This window comes from Phodopus roborovskii, unplaced genomic scaffold, assembly GCF_943737965.1.
Source record: "Phodopus roborovskii unplaced genomic scaffold, PHOROB, whole genome shotgun sequence".
In the NCBI taxonomy this organism is placed as follows: domain Eukaryota; kingdom Metazoa; phylum Chordata; class Mammalia; order Rodentia; family Cricetidae; genus Phodopus; species Phodopus roborovskii.
Genome location: NW_026126413.1, coordinates 11504243 through 11517807, shown reverse-complemented (window position 1 = coordinate 11517807; position 13565 = coordinate 11504243). Strand labels below are relative to the sequence as shown.

General features: G+C 35.5%; 1 protein-coding gene across 2 annotated transcripts in view; it reads left to right on the top strand.

The window, feature by feature from the left end:
• Positions 1–13565, top strand: part of Fcho2 (FCH and mu domain containing endocytic adaptor 2) — a 77633-nt gene that overhangs the window by 54531 nt on the left and 9537 nt on the right. For both annotated transcript variants that reach the window (XM_051183038.1, XM_051183037.1), the window contains 3 exons: positions 731–834; positions 3816–3945; positions 10820–10931. In XM_051183038.1, the coding sequence (XP_051038995.1) occupies positions 731–834; positions 3816–3945; positions 10820–10931 (346 nt within the window). The remainder of the gene's footprint in view (positions 1–730; positions 835–3815; positions 3946–10819; positions 10932–13565) is intronic.

Below are 13565 nucleotides of genomic sequence, written 5' to 3'. Positions count from 1 at the left end.
AATGAAAAAAAATAATTTTACAATGATAATTTAATTACTTGCCTCTAATTCATTCATGCTTTGATTACACACACACACATTTGACTTTCGATTATATATACTTGGATTTTGTTTAATGTCATGATAAAGGTATGTCAATTAGGATTACATATTTTTTTAAAGTTATAAAAAAACATTGCAAATGGCATTGACAAATAGTGAGCACTAATTCGTATAGAATTTAAGAAGAATTAAGGTTTTATGAATGTTTAAAAAATGAGTTGAACTGATTGGTCCTATTTTTAGAAAATTATAAAGTTTTTAATGCTTGTAGTTATTCCTAAGAATATTACAATATGGTTCTACTTAAGTCAGATCACAAAGTTTAATTAAGGTTAAGTGAGTGATTTGGCATTCACATTATTTTGAAAGTACAGCTGCAAAGCCTTGTACTCACATTAGTCTCTGTGAATTAGATGTGTTGATAGTAAGCCAATGACCTTTGAGTTTGAATTGTTTTATTTTTATCAACTGATCTACCAGATTTAATTTTTGTATGTATAAATAATTGAAATAGAAACAGAATTTCTATGCGTGTCTATTTTGTTGGAAGCATTAATGGTTGTTTTGAGGGCTATTGTGAATATTAGTAGTAGCTTTGATAAAAAGAATATCTGATGGATAGATTTTTCACTATTTCAGCATTGCTACATACTAATGATTTTCTTCAAATTCTCTTTCTCTCCCTCAGCCAGACCCACAACTCCTCTGTGTATAGGCACCATTGTTCCACCTCCAAGGCCTGCTTCCAGACCAAAGCTTCCTTCAGGCAAACTGAGTGGGATTAATGAAATAGTATGTACTCGCAGTTTCTAAATTATATAACTATTTTGGACCTGTTTGTTTTTTGCGACAGGGTCTCAGTGTGTAGCCTTTATGGCCTGGGACTCACCATCTAGACTGGGCTGGCCTCAAACTCAGATTGATCTGCCTGTGCCTTCCAAGTACTGAGATTAAAGGCATGTGCTACCACTCTAGTCCATGAAGATGGTATAATTTTTTTGACTTAAGATAGCTGTTTTTCTATATGTCCCTACATGGTTAAATTTTTTTTTTTTTTTAAGAATAGTTTCAGTAAGAGGCCCAGGAAAGATGGAAATAATCCTTGGTTTTTGTAAGATTTAAGTGACTTTAACATATGTAAAACTGTAAAGACATTGTTCCATACAGATAATTACTCAAAAAGTTGTTATGAAGCATATATTTTAATTAATATTTTACATATTTCTATTTTTACTTCAAAGTATTTTGGAAATGTCTTTCTATTGTGAATTATTATTTATAGTTGTCACGCTTCTTTAAAAGTAATAGAATCCTTTGTTAAGTAATTAAAATCATTAAAAGTGAATTCATAGTTGAATATTTCTATCAACCCTTCCCTCTCTTCCTTGAAATCCTTCTAGAAACTACTTCAGAGGTTTCAGGAAACAACATTTCAAGTGGCTGCAGAATATTTTATTATATAAGTCTTCTACATTGTAGAATTAAAGTTCTAAAAGATTTAGAAATTTGATAAGTCTGTTATTATTATAGTAACTTTGTAAATCTATGCTTTGTTGACATTTCAATATTTTCTTATTAAGTGATTTTAAAATGAAATCTTGAACCAAGTAGTATATACATCGACCAGTGGTTCTCAGCCTTCCTAACGCTACAACTCTTCAGTGCAGTTCCTCATGTTGTGATGACCCTCTCCAGCTTTTAGACTTCTGAGGATTGTTTTGCCTCATTGACCACTAAAGAATGGTAATCACCCTATCTGCCCCAAGGAAGTCCTCATGTCTTACAGTAGTAGCCTCAGATGGGGCCTCAGGCATTAGTATAACCTGGGAGCTCAGTAGAAGTGGTCTGGGGCTGTACCCAGAGAAGTCAGGAATTCAGGGAGTGGTCAGGCAGCTTGAGTATTACAGGTTTTCCATTAGCGTACACTAATATTTGACAGCCATTATTTTAAAGCACTTCTACACATAGGGTGTGTGTATGTATGTATGTGTATATGTATGTATGTATGTATGTGTAACAACATACAAATAAATTTTCTGGTAGTAAAAGCACTGAAATCTATTTTATTATCATTTACTTAGTATTGCAAAACATTTTAATATATATTTACAATAAAAGTTTTTGAGATTTTTGAATTTTTTAACATGTATATTATCTTACAACACACCTCAGTTTGCACAAGCAAATTACCAAGTTCTATTGGTGATTGTATTGGATAGTTGTATTCTGAAAGCAAGAGAAAATCACTTAGAAAAAAATGCTTCCCCCTGTTCATCAAATATTGTAAAATGTATTGTAAAAATACAGCCATCTTACCTCTGGAGACATTTCCCCAAAGTAGTTGAGCTGTGAAGACTTTTCCAAGTTTTGTAAGTTTCAGACAGTATCTGTATCTCTTCTCTGTTTAAATATATAGCTGCATGCTATATTTTTTCAACCTATTAATCATAGTGATTGATAAGTTATTAGAAACTGTACTCTGCCAGGGCTATACAGAGAAACCCTGTCTTGAAAATCAAAAAAGAAAAAGAAAGCACGCTGTTCTCAAGGAAAAAAAAAGATGTTTAAAAAATGTTAAAAATTGCTAGTGAGGGAGAGTTACAAACTGTAAAGTACTTCATATAGGGAAGTCTTATTTTTATGCCTATAAGTTTTTGTTAATACAACGAAGATTTGATTAGTATGTAAATATTTACATGGTTTTATGGTTTTTCTATTTTTTTTTTTTTTTTTTTTGGTAATGTCTTGTAGGTGAGAACAGTATCTTTTTGTTGTTATTGTTACCTCTATAAGCAGGGAAAGACTATTTTTATTAAGTATGTCTTTAAAAACAAATAGTACAATGTAGGAAGTATTGCTAGTGGATTATTGAAACAATTAATGTGGAAAGAAAAAGTTCACTTACCAATCAATGTAAAAGATAAAAGAATAGCAGATATATTTTTCTTTGGTTTTGTATGTTACTTTCTAGTTACCTTTTTGAAACAAGAAAACAAAATCAAGAAAGCTATAGCTTTCTTAATAAGGATGCATTGCAAAAATTACAAAAGAAAATGAATAGATTTATAAATGTAAAAAGTAAAAGACAAGCAACATTTAAGGAGGAAAATATTTGCAGCAAATAATATTAAGAGTTAGTAAAAGTTCAAATAATAATAATATCTTTCAAAACCATTCATAAAAATGAAAATACAGGAGCTGGAGAGATGCTCAGTGCTTAAGAGCACTTGCTGCTCTTGTTGAGACACAAAAATTGGTTTCCTAGCACCTACTTGGGCAGCTCACAACCATTTATAACTCCAGCCCAGGAAAGCCAATAATGCCTCTACATTCCAACCACATACAGACACCATAAAACTTAAAAAAAAAAAAAAAATGAAAACATGCCTTTTTAAACTTGTATTAAATTTGTTTTTCCTTATTCTGTGGCTTACCTATTATTGCTGATAGGATACAGAGAACTATCATCTTTTTTATAGAAATTATTCTGGACGTACCCTTTCTGGAGGCTGTTTGGTAGTATATAACTATCATTTCAGTTCTGAGTACCATAGTAAGTTTACTCTTTGAAATTCGGAGAATATTCTGTGCACAAAACCTTGATAGCATTGTTTTAAGGTATCCTTTTCAAGCTTCAGTATATTATTGGAAGTGATTTGACATAACATCTAATACCTAATGGTAAAGTTGTTTGATTTGCTATGACTTAAAAAATTTCTCTGACAAAGAAAATCTTGCTTTAGCATTTTGATAAATAACTTCTTGTTTTTAAGCCCAGGCCATTCAGCCCACCTGTAACTTCCAACACCAGCCCACCCCCTACCGCTCCCTTAGCCCGGGCAGAGAGTTCTTCTTCTATCTCTTCATCTGCATCATTGAGTGCTGCCAACACTCCAACAGTAGGTAAGTGGCTGCTGTTGGTCATGAAAGTCAAGTGTACAAAGGGTAATCAGGGTTATGTTTACACACACACGCACACACTTTATTTTCTTCATTCTGTTGAAGTGGATTCTCCCAACATAACCCTGGCTGGTCTGGAACTCACAGAGAACCATCTGCCTCTACCAGGATTAAAGGCATATGTTACCACACTTGGCACCAGATATAAGGCCTTATATTTTCTAGTTTTATGTCAGCTTTCACTGAGTAGATGGCCTTGAATTCCATTTAAGGAAAGCGCCTGTGTCGTTGCATACTGAAGGAAACACTGTCAGCACATTGTTAGTGTTTATGGATCCCACTCTAGTAGTTTGAGTAGAGGCAGCAAGAGTGAGAAGAATTCTGGCCACATTTTTGTGGATCGCTCCAGTATAGCTGCTGATGACCCATCTTGCTTTAAGACATCCAAGGGGAAAGGAGGCTCTCACACACATGCACACATGCGCAACTATATATGCTTTTTTTTTTTTTCTGTTCTTCCCTAGTGAAAAGTGAAACATTTAAAAATCAGAAATTTAATTTTTCTGTACATACACTTGACACTTGTAAAATTGACCAAGTTTCCTTTTCTACTTTAGTTGTTATTTTCTAGATTAGGAATATTTTAACTGTTAATGGAACTATTAAGAATTAGTCAGTTTATTGGGCTGGAGAGATGGCTCAGAGGTTAAGATCACTGACTGCTCTTACTAGAGTTCCTGAGTGCAATTCCCAGCAACCACAGGGTGGCTCACAACCATCTGTAAGGAGATCTGGTGCCCTCTTCAGGCCTGCAGGTATACATACAGAAAGAACACTGTATGTAATAAATAAAATCTTAAACAACAACAACAACAACAAAAAGAATTAGTTTATAAACTTCTACTCAATATGAACTGTTAAGGGAATATTGTACTATGTAGTCATTTCTACTGTGAACTGACAGTTTCATTCTTAAGGAAGTTTGTGTTTTGGGGGCAAAAAGAGTTCACTGATTGAGAGTGTTAACTGGTCCTGTAGAGGTACGAAAGCTTGATTCCCAGAACCCACATGCCAGCTCACAGCTACCTGTAACTCCATTTCTGCAGGACCCTGACATAGTCAGATTAATTTACCAATGTTATGCATATACATATACTTACACACACACCCAAAAAAATGAATAAGTAATTAAATAATTTTTTTAAAAAAAAGTTTGTGTTTGAAAATCCTTTTCTTCAAACATTTTATTCAATGAAAGTATTGCATGCTTTGGTGAATTATTTATTTCTATAGGAATTTATCACAAATATTAAAAAAAGTTATTAGGCTGAATTTATTTATATAATCTAAAACTTACTAAACAAAAGCAATGTTTTATCTCATCTAGATTTTACTCAAGTATTTTAACCCTTTTCTCCTTTATCAGGCTTCTTAACAAGTTCTTATTCCTGCTCCCTTTTTAAAACTTATGTATTATGTATACAATGTTCTTCCTGCATGTATGCCGCCTGTGTGCCAGAAGAGGGCACCAGATCTCATTATACATGGTTTTGAGCAGTCATGTGATTGCTGGGAATTGAACTCCTAACTTCTGGAAGAGCAGCAAGTGCTCTTAACCTGAGCCATCTCTCTAGCTCTTTCTCTCTTTTTAATTTTTTTATATAAATTATTTTTCCAACTCACTGACACTTTGAAGAACAGAGTTGCTGAAATGCACCAGCTGTGTTTCAGGTGCAGATATTTCCATCAGTTACACCTGGCCTCTTGGTGTTAGTCTTGTAGCTATGTTACCTGGGCACTAATATAGACATTTAAAGTCAGATACTACAGGAGTGGGGGACCAGGCTTTTACACGCTTTTCAGGTGACTGTGATACATGTTGTTTGTGATACCTATAATTAAGCTAATTTAATTAATTTGTCCAAGCTTACTTATAAGAAATTAATTTTGTCTGTGTGAAGATTATAAAAATAGCATATGTATTTTGGCTAGAAGAAAATGTGAGAGGTTTGATTTCTATATGTTCAAGCCTGATGTGTGTTTTACATATCATTCTTCCATTTAAATTTATGTAATTGAGTATAACTAATATGTTTGCTCTTTTAATGAACAGCCTTATTTTATTTGTGTGTATGGTTTTCTTAATTTTATTTCCACAAAATGTACACTTTACTCATAAGAATAGATTGGCCCTACTAGAAATTCAGCATGTAGCTTGAATAACCAAAATAAACTTTAGTTTTTTTCATTGCCTGTGGGGGATAGCCAGCTCTTTGATATCTGTATGAGACTGTGATCTACAAGTGTGTTGGGCTGCATTTACATCTGTCCTGGGATACATGCAGTTCATTTGATGTGTCTGTTTCAGGAGGTTTTCTTTTGTGATGGAAATGCTAAGTTGATGTTGATTGAACTTGTGTGTATTTGTTTATTGTTTTAGACAATAAACAATAGGAGATCCAATAGCAGGTGATGGAGATGAGGCATGCAAGGCAGATGGATACTGAGGTTTTACATCACTTAAAAAGTTCTTTCTTTCTTAGGGTTATTCAGCTTTGTTTAGATTTGAAGTTGTTGACTTTCCGTGTTTCTTGAAAATGTTTTCTTTCCCTGTAATATTTTATTAAATGTGATAGAAGATCATAATTTGATTGGGACACACTCTGAAATTGAAAAGCACTGTGAGACATCACCAGGTATTGTATCAGAAGCAAATATACATGTGACTAATGCTCCTAAAGCTCTCTATAATATTGCACTTACTTTTTTTCCTTTTCCACAAGTGTATGGTATGTCAGCATTCAAAAATAACCTTAAGATTAACTATCAATTTTGTGCTAATAATTATGTTCAGTCACTGTATAAGACCAGATCTCTAGTTATAAAAATGCATATTCTTTGTGTATTTTCTTCCATCCTACCTAAGTATTAAAAATGAACAAATTGCACCTTCAAGCTATCAGTATAGAGTGATTCGAAAAGAAACAAAACATGTCAGCTGGTTCAGAGCCCTGGCTGCTCTTGCAGAGGACCCGCTTTCAATTCCCAGAACCCTCTTGGTGACTATCAGCTGTCTGTAACTCCTCTTCCAGGTGTTACATGCACTCAGTTCACAGTTATACATATAAAATAAAAATAAATCTTTAAAAAATTTAAGTTATAATACTTATACTATGGGAGCAATGACCACATGGGTACTGTGTTGACAGGAATTACATATAAATGCTCTTTGTTGAATGAAAGTACTCTGTATCCTGTTTATCCTAGATGCTTAATCTCTGTATTTTTACAAGTTAGAGCTACCTAAATATCTAACAGTTAAATCAAAATTGGAGACCAGCTATGTAATTCTCCTTCATAAAAAATTGGTTGAACTAGGATGTAGCTTACTGGTAGAACCCTTGCTTCTTATGCTTGAGTTTGGTCCTCATTACTGCAAAACAAACATCACAAAAAATGATAATTGTATGTGTTAGTGAGGATTTGATGAAAATGAGAACCTCTGTGCACTGTTAGTAGGGCTGTAAATTTTATTTCCGCTATGAAGAATAGTATAGCAGCTGGTCAGAAAGTTAACAATAAAATTAACTGTATGATGTAGCAGTTTGACTTCTAGGCACACATCCAAAGGAATGGAAAGCAGGATCTCAAACAGGTTGTTTTACACTCATTTGTAGCAGTGTAATTTACAATAGCATAGCAGTAGCAAGAAGGTAGAAACTGTTAGATAGCAAAATGTAGTATGTGCGCAGTATGTAATGTTATTTAGTCTTAGAAAGGAAGAGAATTCTGACATACTGCAATATGAATAAGCATCTAGTACATTGTGATGTCAAGTATTATTTGATCCTACCTCTATGAGGTACTTAGAGTTGGGCTCATGGAGACAGAAGATACAATGCAGTTATCAGAGGCCAAAGTGGGGATGCAGAAAAGTGACCGTGATGGTATTCCCAAATTTATTTTTAAGTTAACATAAAAACTTCCTGGTACTGATTTTGTGGGACTGCAGTCTGAACCAGCCTTGCAGCCCCAAGTCTGTAACTGAGTGGGGGTGTGTGGATGAGGGGAAGGCCAGCTATAGACGATAGAGAAGAGACAGAGACACAGAATAAAGTCAGGGGGGCAGATTCAGTTAATACTGAATGCCACAAGTTTATTTTTCACCACTCTTCTATACCTTAGCCACGAAGGGGAACAAATAGACTTTTCCTCCTTAATGGAAGGGTTCAGTAACCACACCTTAGATTCAACTTCTCCTTCCCTACCCTTGAGGATCTGGAGAAGCCACACCTCAGACCAGATCTGTTGTTAATTAGAATAAAACAGCCAACCACCCTACTGTAGCCACACCTCCTTTCTAGTATCATGACCTACAAATAAACATGCATGCATACCCTCACACATGCATAATAATTTAAATATAATTATAGTATGAAAGAACATGTAGTATTTGTGAGTCTTGCTTATTTTTTTAACATAATATGTTTCATTTCTACCCATATTATGCAAATATCATTTATTTTTCTTCTTCATGGTTGACTAAAATTCCACTGTGTATACTACCACATTCTGTTCTCTTGATGGATATCCAGGCTGTTTCCATTTCCTAACTGTTGTAAATAGTAGAGTAAACATATAAAGGTTTATGTGTTCTGATCAGTTTCTATATTCTCATCTTCATGCCTGTCTATCTATCCTTAATCCACGCAGTGTTTCTCTTCTGCAAAACTGACTTGTTATTAAAAAAGCCACCTCTTATCTTTTTGTCACCTTTGCAAAGTGCTTGGCACCTGTTAATAGTAATCCTTGATTCAGAATGCACTGAAATCTGGAGATTTTTGACAAAGTTTCATATTCTAGAGCTTTGATAGCAAAGATTTTGAGATTAGGAATGCTCATCTTGCAGAGCTTATGTAAATATTCCCAAATTGGAAAAAAAACTAAAAATGGAAGACTTTTCTGGTTCCAGGCATTTCATATACATTTTATTTAATGTGTAGTGACTGCTATTATTTTATGAATGAATTTTGATATTATTGAATTCTTATTTTCATATGGAATTATTGTTTCATTTTGGAGAGACTGCTTTTCCCAATGTCCAAAAGTGCCAGTTTTGGTCTCCATGTAGTTTTCAGCACTAAAGTTTTTTCATAAATATAAAGAACCTTCTAAATCAAAATTAATTCCTTCAAAGTCTAGAACAACAGCCTGTATTCCTGGCCTCTTAAGCTTATGAAGTACCTGTTGTCACTGTGTAAGGTTAAGTTTGTCCACAAGGCACCAGGCACCATGGTTACATGCGTACCCAGCTTAGGGAAGTCATCACAGTAATAGTACAGCATGTGTTGGAAGAGTGCATCTGTGCAGAAAAACAAAGGCAGGGTTCTGCGTCTCAGTGGGGAGGTGATTTGTTTAGATTAAGAAGAAGCAGTATGAAACGTGCCCTGCTGCTCTTGAGTTGAATACTTTGCTCCCACGCTGTTGGCACTGATTTGGAAGATTTTTCATGTTAGGGTAAAGTGTTTAGGACCCACATAAACAGAAGAAAATTCTAGCTTCTGAAGGGTACAAATTGTTCCCTGTTCCTTTCACTCACTTTCCTTGCTTCCTGTTATCCTCCATGGTACGCTTTTGCTGCCATGATACTCTGCTGAAGCATATGAGAAGACAGCCAACTACGGACTAATCTTGTGATGCTGTGAGCCAATATAAATAACTGTCCCTTTTGAGTTGTGTCAGGTGTTTGACCACAGTGACCAATAAGCTAGTTAAAGCTAGCTTAATTAAGCTAACTTAACATTTAAACTTAGTTCACAGATTTGTTCAGTTTTTTATTATGCTTCTAAAATCCCAGACTTTAATATTTACTTACCCATTTATTTATTTATTTATTTATTTATTTATTTATTTATTTATTTATTTGGGTTTTTCAAGGCTGGGTTTTTCTGCCTAGCTTTTACTGTCCTGGAACTTACTCTGTAGACCAGGTTGGCCTCGAGCTCACAAAGATCTGCTTGCTTCTGTCTCCAGAGTGCTGAAATTAAAGGCGTGTGCCACCAGCCTAAAGTCCCAATATGATACAGTTAAAAAGGTGTTTTGTCTGAATGAAAATTAAATCAGTTTTTAAAGTTATTATGTTAGTCAAACGTTTACTCAAGCAAAGTAATACAGAACTGCACTACAAGATGAGCATCTGTAATCTAGAAATTCAAAACCTGAAAACCCACAACTTTGGTGATCATTTCAAAACAGTTTGATTTTTGCAACATTTTAGAATTAGGGTTTCTATGTTAGGGATAATGGGGGTGGGTAAAGATCATGCAAGTACTCTAAAATATGAAACACTCCAAAATCTGAAAGATGTCTGACCCTAAGTGTTATATAACTAATGTTATATAAGCATCAAAGAGGAGTAGAGAACTATAGTAATAATAAGTAATATGTGAACCATAATTATATGGAGAAACATAACACAAAAATCCAATATAATACCTTGAAATCTGTGATTGGTAAACCTTAAACATTTTGAAATTTGAAGGTTTTTGGAGGCCACGGTAGTTATTTTAGCTCTTTGTTTCAACAATGTCTTTTACTTTCTGACATTCCTTAACTGTCCTGTCTTTCCATTTACAAGTAAATTTTATAGCTTTCCAGACTTGTGTGTCTCTGTGATTCACATTATGTTCTAATTTGTTTTATGATGTCTTTCTTCTCAGTTTATACTTGCAGCATCACTGAAACCAGTAATAGGTTTTTTTTTTTTTTTTTTTTTTTGGTGACAACCTAACATGAATCTGTCTTGGTATTTATGGTATGAACCCTAGTATTTGATGTGTGTCTTGCAGAATGATTTAACAAATTGTGTCTATTCTAGGCGTGTCACGGGGTCCCAGCCCAGTCAGCCTTGGAAACCAGGACACCTTGCCTGTGGCAATTGCCCTTACAGAATCGGTCAATGCCTACTTTAAAGGAGCAGATCCTACCAAGTTAGTTCTAAATATATGCATATGCTCTTGTGTTTGGGGGTGGGCAGGAATTGGGGCTTGAGGGTAAATTTTAAGTTGCACTTGATTCTTTGTAGATTATGAGTTTCCTTTAAGCATTTTTTTGTTTTTTTACTGTGTAATCATTCAGGGGTTCCTGTACACATACACACAAAAATTATAGTTAATAATGAGTGGTGACTATCCTTCAGTTTATTACTCTTGCCCAAGCTTTCTGACCAATATGGTATACTGATGGTATATCTTTTAAAGTGTGCCATTTCCTAAAGCAGTGGCTCTCAGCCTTCCTAATGCTGCAACCCTCTAATGCAGTTTCTCTTGTTGTAATGAGCCCAACCATAAAATTATTTCATTTCTACTTTGTAAGTGTAGTTTTTCTACTGTTATGAATTGTAATGTAAATATGTGATATGCAGAATATCTGATATGTGAGCCCCTAATGGGGTCATGACCCACAGGTTGAAAGCCACTGTTCTAAAGAGATATAGACAAGGTGTTTGGGTTCTTGCAGAATTGATTTAGCATCTTGCTTTTGAGAAAAGTTATACCTGCTTTAAAATTTTATTTTTATTTAATGTGTATGTATATTCTCTACATGCATGTATGTGTGTCATGTGCATGCCTGCTACCCACAAAGACTAGAAGAGGGTGTAGAGCCCCTGGAACTAGAGTGAGCTTCCTGATGTGGGGGGTGCTAAGAGCTGAACTTGGGTCCACTGTAAGTGCAGCAAGCACTCTTATCCACCAGGCTATTTCCAACCCCCATTGCCGTTTTCTTAAATAATATTATTCACATATATTCATTCACAAAGTACTTAATATGTGTAAGACTGTTTTTGGTTATTTTTTAAACAATGTCTCTGTGTGTCCTTTGGTGGCTTGGTACTCAAAGATCCACTGCCTGCCTCTGTATCCAAAGTGCTGGGACTAAAGGCGTGCTCTCTGAATAAGTACTAAGACTACTTCAGAAAACAGGTCTTCTGATCTTGCTTTATAGTAAAGACAACATCAGAGACGCAAACAGATTGCGTATTGATATATGTTATTAAAAGGGAGGTAAGAGGGTGGGAATTACAGTGAAGGGTTCTTTTGGAGTGTTTAAGCAGATATTTGAAAAATACTGTGGAGCAAGCCATCCACTTTGTTGGGGAATAATTTTCCAGGACGAGGGCACCATGGTAGAATCCAGGGTAAAGACATGCTTACATATTCAGAAAGCAGTGGAGTGACACTTGCCACTGAATAGGAAAAAATAGGAGCACAGTTGAGGATGCATTCAGGAAAGTACCAGATCTGATTGGGAGTTGCAGACTGTGATAAGTTAGGAATTCACTTTTAATAAGGTAAGAAGCCAAGTGGGCGCCCTGAGTTAATAGGTGACGAGGTTGTTTGTGTTTTTGTAGTATTCTGGCTGCTCTTTAGAGAATAAACTCAAGAGAAAGAAGATTAGCTTTAGAAACCCAGATAAGAGATGATGGTGACTTGAATAAGTATATTATTAGCAAGGAAGGTGCTAAGTGTTGGTGATACTCTGAATGTATTTGAAAACAGTTATCAAGATTTGTTAGAGAATAGAATGTGAAGTTTGAAGCAGTTGTTAGGTGTTGTTAATACAGACAAGTCGATAGCTGTGTACATGACTATGGAGCTCACCAAGTAAGTGTAGACTTGAGGTAAAATATTGTGTGTCCTTGGTTTTTATGTGATATATGAAGTAGACAGAAGAAACAGAAAACCGTGTCCTGATTGTCCATCCAAGACCAGAATGACAAGAATAGGGATTGGAGATCACGAGCAGCGAGAAAAAGGAGGACAGAACCAGTTGAGCAGTGTCTAGAAAGGAAAAGTCACCTCATGAAGCAGGGTATGAAGAATTCCTTATGCTGCCATTGGCATCGGCAATATGGAAGTCACTAATGACCCTTCAACCATGTGATTGTCCTGCCATGGTAAAGGTGTAAGCCCGCTTGGAGTGCAGGAGCAGATTGTGCAGACTGAGGAGTCTGTTTTCTTTGGGTATTTTACTGAGAAGCTGAGGAATGGAACAGTGGCAGGGACAAGAGTGTTTTAGTTTTGTATGTTGAATTAAAGAAGACAGCTGTGTGTGTTAACCTGTAATTCCAGCACTTGGAAGGGGGAGGCAAGGGGAGCAATAGTTAAGGATCATCCTCAGTTACTTAGTGAGGTGACGGTAATTTTCACTAATGTGAGAGTCTGTCTCAAAATTCTTAGCCTCCTTCTTTTCTTTAAAGATGCTAGGGAGCAAGGGGGCGGGGCTTACTTAGTGAAGTGCGTGGTTCATAAGCATGAGGACCGAGGACCAGCCTTCAGATCCCTAACATCCACATAAAAGCTGGGTGTGGAAGTTGGGAGGGAGTGGCGGATGTGACAAGAATAAGGGGGAAAAGTAGAGGGTGAATATGATCAAATACATTGTATATGTTTATGAGATTCTCAAAAGAAAAATATTACGTTAAAGTAAAAGGCTTGTTGTGGCAGTTCACATCTATGAGCTCCAGATTTAGTGGGAAAGACCTTTAAAAAATTAGGTGGTGATCAATCAAGGAAGAACTCTTGTACAAGCTTCTGGCTGCCACACACCAAACTGCCCATGTG